Consider the following 8,471-nt stretch of genomic DNA (forward strand, 5'->3'; position numbering starts at 1 on the left):
AAAAAAATAAAATCTATATAGAATGAAAGATCACAGGTGTTGTGGGGTGTAAGCCACAAAAAGGGAGGAGCAAATGTTGCTGTGTAGAGTAGTAGTGTGGTTGTAGCCTCGCTGGCTGCCTAAGAGAGATAATGTTGGTAGGGATGAGTAAGGTATACATTATCATTACTTTCCTCTATAAACAGCAGTTGTCCTCAGATGTTACATTCACTAGAAAACATTAGGAATTACTGAACAATTTCCCTGACAATAAACCACTGTGGTCAACTCACATACTCTGCTGGATTATTCAGAGCTCCCCATTCATACCAGCTGGAATTCCTCGTGGGGCTGCAGGGGAGGAACGCTAAAGCAGGTTGTCATGCTTACACTGTTTGCATTTTTGCTTTCCAGGATAAAAGATTCGATGTATATGCAAAGGCAGAAGACTGGTAAGAGCCTTGGCCATTCTTGGAGGCTAACTCCTCCTTAGTTCAACTCATCTTGCCCTTTGCCCTTTCCTGAGGAGGCACTCACAGTAGGACAGTGGGTTGTGTGGCCAGGTGTTGTGCAATTCACATGAGCTGAAAGCTAACGATGTGTGTAAAATTAACAGTGCATGTGGATAATCCATATTGAGACATGAGTAATGAAAAAGATGCATAAAATAGAAGAAATAATATTACTAGCCAACTGTCTTTGCACAGCTATGTCAGTTTTACGCTCAGCACAGCCTTTAACCTTTTCTTTAACACTGTGTAAGAGTGCAGCTGATCACCTGGTACTGCTCATCACGAAGTGGGTACTCTTTGCCACCTACTTCAAGACAAATGTGGGAAGTTTTTCCTACAGCTCTCAGTGCAGGCTAAAGTATGAGAGAATCCAGAACAGCAGAAATCTCAGAAATTACCTGCAGGAATGTCTTTCCTTAGGTTTTCTTCTGATAACTGCTTAGCAATTTAGCAGCCCCTCTTTCCACCACTGTTTCATGCAGCATTGTGTACCTGCTTGGGAGTGTAGGAAAGGCTCCTTTTGTAAGTGTAGTACTTTGTGGATCTGGTTTATCTCCTTGTATCAGTAACTGAGCTTGTCTACCAATAATAAAATAGAATATTATTTTTTTCTTGATCTCTGCTCCAGTCCAGACCACCTTGATGTGCGTTTAGGGTTTGACCTCTGCGTGCAGGAGCAAGACTTTCTACGCAAGAGGCAGAAGTATGTCGCTCCTGTGCTGAAGAAGGTCCTCCAGCTGGAACAGGATCTGCAAGACCATGAGGTCTGTAGGGTAAAGGTTCAAAACATCTAATGAGTGCTTAGCAGTGGGGATGTAACAGCATAATATGACTTTTTCTTCTTCCCAGTTAATTTTTTTTTCCTGGTCTTTCATAATCTTTAAGCTTATGTACACTTCCAATACTGCCCCATACCTGTAATCTCACCCTGCCATTGATATTGTTGATGTCATTTGCAGTTGCTGTCCTGAGTTTTAACACTTGTCCTACTAAACCTTCAGCCAGACTTGATATGTCTTATCTAGAAATGGCTTATTCCACAGTCCTTACCCTACCATTGTTATCCTTGTTGATAGTGCTTCCTCCTCTCTTTGACCTGTGAGATTTCTTTTTAGTTCCTGTCTTTACAACTGATGTTTTCTCTCTTACTGCCTCTTTTGGTTTGAATTAATGCATTTTCATTTGTTTTTTTACCAAACATCTGTGTTGAACACACTGGAGACAAGTGCAGTTATCTAAGCAAAAATTGTCATTGCTTTTATTCTTATTTTCCTTTACTAAATAAATGGTAGCTTATGTTTCAGTAGAAATCATCTGGAAATAAGTCTGTGTCTGGGCATGTGTAGCAGTGTCAGGCTTTGTGAAACGGGAGGTCTCTGCTGAGAACCACTGCCAGCTGCAGTCAGCTGTCTGACACCAGCCCTTTCTGTTCGTGCGTTGCACAGACCCCGGTGGTGGCCATCATGACCACGGGAGGAGGGATGAGATCTTTGACCGCACTGTACGGCAGTCTGCGGGGGCTCCAGAAACTCAGGGTCTTGGACTGTGCCGCATACCTGACGGGCTTGTCTGGTACTACGTGGTAAGTAGGACTGGGCAGCTCTTGGCAGGAGTCTTCCTGATGAGACCGATGCACTGATGTAGGCGGTGGCTGACATGCAGTAGTCTACCTATAATACCTTCTCAGCAGTCCTATTTTTTTGATCTTCTTCCAAAACCAACAGATTAAACTATTTTCGTGGAGGAAAGTAACGTAATTTGCAACAGCACAAAAGCAAATGTTTTTCTAGGAATAGCTTATGGAAAATTGCTCAAGCCATTGTGACAGGGATAATGACTGTGACTTCAAAGGGAACATGAGAGTTTCTTATGCAACTGAAGACAGGAAACCTTTACCTAATTTCAAATCAAGCACTTAAATAAGAACATAAGATGTAGCCATTGCCTACTTCAAACCTTGGTGTGTTTTGTTCCCTCTTCAATATATATTTCCTCTTCCTAGGACCATGTCAAACTTGTACAGAGATGCTGACTGGTCACAAAAGGATCTCGACAAGCAAATCAGTGAGGCTCGAAAACATATGATAAAATGCAAAATAAATTCCCTTTCCTTGGATTATATGAAGTATTACAAAAAGCAGCTGTGTCAACGGAAAAGAGAGGGCCGCAAAACATCTTTTATAGATCTCTGGGGGCTTATCCTGGAATCTTTGTTGCATGATGGGGTACAGTATGCCATAAAGCAGCGTTTACAGTGGCTTGCGACTTTTTGAAAATTAATTTCTGGAGAAGATATTTTCCTGTTTGTTCTGAGAGAAGTAGTTTGTTATGAGACTGTATGCAAATGTGTGTATGTAAATGCACAGCCGTTTCCAAAACATTTGGTGGCAGTCTTTTAGCCAACTGTGGTGGAAATCAGCATTCTTGCTTGTGAGATTTTGGACATGTTTTTCTAAGAAAACTCCAAGATTAATATTTTGAAAAAAAAATCCTATATTTTAATTGTATTTTGTATGTTCTACAAGTATCTTATTTAAAAATAGCAAAATTACAGACATTTTCTCAATGCCCATGAATGAGAGGTATCAACAAATGGACCAGCAAGCTTTTGAAATATGTGAGAGGTCTTACATAAATTCGCAGCATAATGCTTTAAGCTGGTTTATACCAAAAGTATCTGTTTCTGCCCTTCATAATTTCATTCCATTTTCATCCTAATGGGTCATCAAATAATCTGGCATCAGACTGGATGTCTGCAGATATTTCAGTAACAGAACACTTACAGGAATTTTGAAAAATATCGAACATTTCGGAATTTAAGCCCAGCACGCGTTATACATTAGAGGCAGAATTTTTTCTCCCCTACAAGCTTAGAGGCAAAGAAAATGTTCCTGTGCTAAATTTTGTCTTAGTGTAACCATATTTCTGGAATCACAGAAAGACAACCATAAACTCTCCGATCAGCAACGGGCCATTGATCGTGGTCAGAACCCATTGCCTATCTACACTGCAGTCAATATCAAAAACAACTACAGCACTCTGGATTTCAAAGGTAATTATGAGCCTTCTGAGAGTCATTTGTCTTTATATTTAAGCTGGTAAATCCTGGGACAGTCTTTTTAGATATCCTGAAGAAAGCCCTCTCATTTAAAGACCAGAACCTCAGCTGATGTGTATTTGTGTAATGCCCTTGTGGTCAGGTAAAAGTTTGACTGTCTGTGCAAGAGACTCAAAAATATTCCAAAGACTTTTCATGTTCACAAGTTTTCACTTATGCCATGCTTATAACTCATTGCTATTAGTCTGAAATATTAAACTTAACTGCAGGAATTATTTTGATTTTTAACTCCTTTTGTTCCCGTGATAGCAATATCATTTTTACCTGCAGCTAAGGGGCTGTAGTAAAACATTGTTCTCCTCTCTGTGTTCCTTTTCACAGAATGGGTGGAGTTCACTCCTTATGAGGTGGGATTGCAAAAATACGGAGTTTTTGTTCGCACTGAGGATTTTGGGAGTGAGTTCTTCATGGGTCGGTTGATGAAGAAGATCCCTGAATCCCGGATCTGCTTCTTAGAAGGTAAGCTATTGTCTTAAAAACATCTGAATGAGTTTTAATTTTTTTTAAATTGTGAGTTATATAAACTAAGCACTAATAAATCCCTGGTACATTACTGACACAGCAGTTTTGCTGGAGAGGACAAATATCTCATTGCTGAATTCATACTTACTATAACGAACTCTGTTCACTGTAAAAAAGAAAATTCCAAGTGACAGGCAAATACTTATTTTCATTTTTAAAGCTAGTTTTTAATAAAAATTTAGTCTCACTTCCAGTTCAGCAACAAAATTCAGGTCCCTGGGAATTCACGGCTCTGCTCGTGCTACTCCAGAGCCTCTTGACTCTCATGGGTAGTCAGGAATTTCTGTGCTTCCTATAGACGGTATACGTGAGCCTTCATGCTGATTCTCCACTGCATCAGGGTGTGTTTGAGCATGCCAGGTCCCTCCTGCTCCGCAGAGTCTGCTTTGGCCACACATCACTGGCTCCAGTGTCCACATCACCCTGGGGGAAAACAGTGTGGTGATATCCAGCAGCATTTTTGCTATGGACTGAAGTGGAGCATGGATACATGTTTTCCAAAGAGACAAGTTGTCAACTTGTCATGGGTTCAAGATGCAAACTTCTCTTCAACTGGCTACTTTACTTATAGTGAGGGAGACACTGTATTATTTTAGCCTAAGCCTATGCTGGACGTGCATATATTTGCACTCCCTGAACCAAAAAACAGTGAGAACTTGTGCCTAAGGGATAACCAGAGAAATTGTTTCTCAAGTGCAAAAATGCATGGTCAAAACAGATCCCTCAGCATGGTAGCAGGCTTATTCTCAAAAAGCGAAGCACACAAATGCAGAGGCTGTCAGATTACATGTAGCTAGGCCCTTATCAGTGTAACTCCTCATCAAATCTCTCAGATTGCAAACCTTCATCCTTGCTTTCATACAAGCCTTGTGATAATCGCTTTTTTTTCTGAAAAAAAACAAACTCCTTAAATCATATTAATTCACAAAAATCTCACCATTCGTTAAAATATATATCCAGCCCTGAGTACCACAAGACAGAATACCAAAATAAAGTTTAAAAACCATCAGCCAAATAAAATTGACACTTCATCCATTGAAAACAAACTAAAGGAAAGCATAAACCTCACAAATTTCATCCCATGAGAGCAGTTTTGCAATTCATGATATGTGAATATTTGAGTTAGAGAGCTCTTTCCTTTTTTCAGGTGTGTGGAGTAGTTTATTTTCATTCAATGTGTTATATATCTGGAATTTGTCCCATTCATCAGAAGATTTCTGGCACAGGTGGACTCGGGACAAAATCGACAATATAGGTAAATTGTAACTTTCCTTACCGTGTATTTCTTGTTAGATACAGTTAATGTTAGATAAACCATCCCACCCATCTGCTATGTGAGATGTGCACCATCTATTTGGTATTTTTCGGAGTGTTTCTTCAAAGGCCATATTGCCTTTCTGGAAGGAACTGTATTCAAAGTCTCATACTGCAAAGCATAACTGGATAATTTAAAAATCCCCAGTCCTGTGATCAATGTGATCACTGAGGGCTCAACATGGATGTTGGAAGATGAGTAAAATGTTCAGGAATAGTAAGATTGATCTGCAAATGATTAATAAAGCAAAAATATTTTTGCTACATTAAGTAGGAGCTACTGGAATACTAATAAGTACAACAGCTACCCTTTTCCAAAGCCTGCATGTGGTCTGTTCCACAAGCGTGAGTATGTCTGGTGCAGATGTTAATTGCTGCCTGTTAGTAGGCCTTGATTTTGTCCAAGTTTGGACTATGTAAGGAAATGGTATTTTGCTGGTAAGAGCAGCATTTGATTTTCTTTCTCATTTGGTTACTTGTGCTCATCGAGTCTTTTCATCCTAGACCTTTTAAATAAAGAAAACACTGAATTTTATTACTTACCTTGACATCTTGGGGGATGACCTTGCTCTAGGCAGGTAGAATTTAACAGCCTTTCCCTGTGCAGAGGAGGAACCCCCCCTACCGCCGAAGCCACATGAGCTGAAGACTCATATGTTCACCCCTCCCGGACCCCTCGGCAGTGTCCTTCGCAGCGTTCTCACCAACCGTCTCTGCATTGCCCAGGAGCACAACTTCCTCAAGGGTCTCCAGATGCATAATGATTACCTGGAGAACAAGCGCTTCTGCAGGTGGAAAGGTAACAGAAGAACCTGTGTGTCTGAGGAGAGAATAAACAAGCAGAACAAAACAAAAACCCAGATCTGATCTTAAACCCATTCTCCAAGGTTAGAGGCCATGTTTGGCAGAATCTCCATTAGATCAATCAGTTGTGGCACTCTGAGATGTAGGATGACGTGGTGTTGAGCTCCATGCCAATGGTTTGCTGGTGGCAGACACCTCCTGAGGCAGAGGCAGCAGGTCCTGATGGTGGTCCACCCTTCCTGTTTGAGACACACTCAGTGTGGGGGCACAAGAAACCGCTTCATGAGTGTTGCCGCTGCAGGTGCAAAACTGCATGTGGATGGAGTTGGGAGGGCAAAAGAGAAGGGATGTGGTGAATCTCCCTTCCCTGAAGATGGTAACCAGTTAGGGCTCTGTGGTCGTGGTGTAAGAGTGGAAAACATGCTAACCAGTTTTGCCTTATTGCACTTTCAGCAAGAAATGTCTTTCCTTTTAGATACTGTGTTAGACACGGTGCCCAACCAGCTGACACCATCAGATGAATTCCTGTCTCTGGTAGATACAGGATTTTTCATCAATACAAGCATCATGCCACTTTTAAAGCCAGAGAGAAAGGTGGACGTCATCCTGCATTTAAACTACAGTGCAGGATCCCAGACACAGGTGAGAGGAAATGAAGCAGTCTCTGATTTCTTCTTCAACAGCTGCATACCTGTAAGTTCTAACACTTAGGTGCTTTCTATATTGCTCCTACCAAAAGCCTTAACCACTAGCATTTGTAGCTTAGTGCTGCAGTGTGACACTTTGTTTATACATATTCTCATTTGTTTTTCTTGTATGATACAACTGTTCTGTGCTAAGAACTCAGGGAAAACAAAAACCTTCTCTCCACTGACACAGTGTTTTCCAGTAGGTGTTTCAGAGCTTTTGCACAGCTAGCTTGGAAAATACCCCCTTTGTTACTGGATACCAGGAAATCCTGGGCCCTGAAATCCTCTTTAAGTCTTAGCACTGTTCTGTTCATTGATACAGGCTCTGGAACAGACCTGCAAATACTGCTCAGAGCAGGGAATCCCTTTTCCCAGGGTGGACTTGAGTGAAGAAGACAGGAAAAACCCGAAGGAGTGTTACCTCTTTGATGGCGCTGAGACTCCAGGAGCACCAGTACTGATATTTTTCCCGCTGATTAATGATACTTTCCAAAAATACAAAGCACCAGGTAAGTAATCAAGCATGTCAAAAAAAAAAAAAAAAAAAAAAGGTTGATATCACAGCCAGCCTATTAGAGAGAGTATATTTAATACTCCAACACTTAAACTCCACTGTTGGCTCTTTTCAATACACCAGACCTCTCTGTTGCTTACAGTTATCTGTTTTACCAAGTTAGATTTGCTGTCATGGCAATCCTGTTTCAATCCCCAAGCTAGTTAGTTTGCAGGTAACTTTGATGTACTTACGTGAGCCACAGGCACAGCTCAGAACTGCACCGTAGACCCATGTGAAAAGGAATAATCACCATTTCTCTCCCCCATCATGCGAAGCATCTGATATCCGCCTGAGACAGGGACTGAGCTGTCAGTTTGAAAAGGAATTATTTGATTAAAAAAAAATTTAAATGCACAAAAGTAATTTAGATTATGAACTCTCTCTGTGGAGAGACATCTCCTGTCCCTGCTCTGTTAAGAGTTTGCTTGCTTATCCCCCCCGTCCTAGGCCAGAAGCGCTCAGAGTCAGAGATGGAAGACGGCGAAGTAAATCTCTATGGCCACTGTTCACCGTATTCAACATATTCACTCCAATACACTGAGAAGGTATTTGACCGACTGCTTCATCTGGGTGAATACAACATCCTCAATAACGAGGAACTCATTATGCAGGCCTTGCACACAGCAGTGGCACGGAAAAGGCAGAAAAGGAAATAATGTCAGACAAGGGAGGATGCTTTTGTGTCCCTTAACCCGCCAAGAGACTGAAGCTCTCTTGTGATCAGCCAGCAGGCTTCAAAGGATTCCTGCTCAACCCCACTTAATGGCAATCTCAGATGAAGAAAGAAGGCACTGAATAGAAACTGTTTTATCCAAAGAATTTCACTGCAGCAATTTATTGTAATTCAGCTGTGAGTGCGGAGTACAATTCCTTGTATCGCACAGAGGACAGACAACCACGAGGAAGAAAGTGTTAAGATGATCATGAGCATGGTGCTAGCTGCCTTGAGAAAGAGTTTGAAATATTTAAGTCTAACA

General features: G+C 41.2%; 1 protein-coding gene across 1 annotated transcript; it reads left to right on the forward strand.

Annotated features, from left to right (window-relative positions):
- Window positions 1–393: 393 nt before the first annotated feature.
- On the forward strand, window positions 394–8,150 carry LOC104458563 (cytosolic phospholipase A2 epsilon-like; the record flags this gene model as incomplete). Its single annotated transcript, XM_010077456.1, has 11 exons — window positions 394–431; window positions 1,120–1,255; window positions 1,937–2,073; window positions 2,494–2,716; window positions 3,429–3,543; window positions 3,931–4,068; window positions 5,279–5,386; window positions 6,053–6,244; window positions 6,725–6,891; window positions 7,261–7,447; window positions 7,942–8,150. Coding segments are annotated over 11 exons (1,650 nt in total), but the record flags the coding sequence as incomplete, so codon positions are not given.
- Window positions 8,151–8,471: the final 321 nt, after the last annotated feature.

The sequence above is a fragment of the Pterocles gutturalis genome, unplaced genomic scaffold (assembly GCF_000699245.1).
Source record: "Pterocles gutturalis isolate BGI_N339 unplaced genomic scaffold, ASM69924v1 scaffold47868, whole genome shotgun sequence".
NCBI classification, from domain to species: domain Eukaryota; kingdom Metazoa; phylum Chordata; class Aves; order Pterocliformes; family Pteroclidae; genus Pterocles; species Pterocles gutturalis.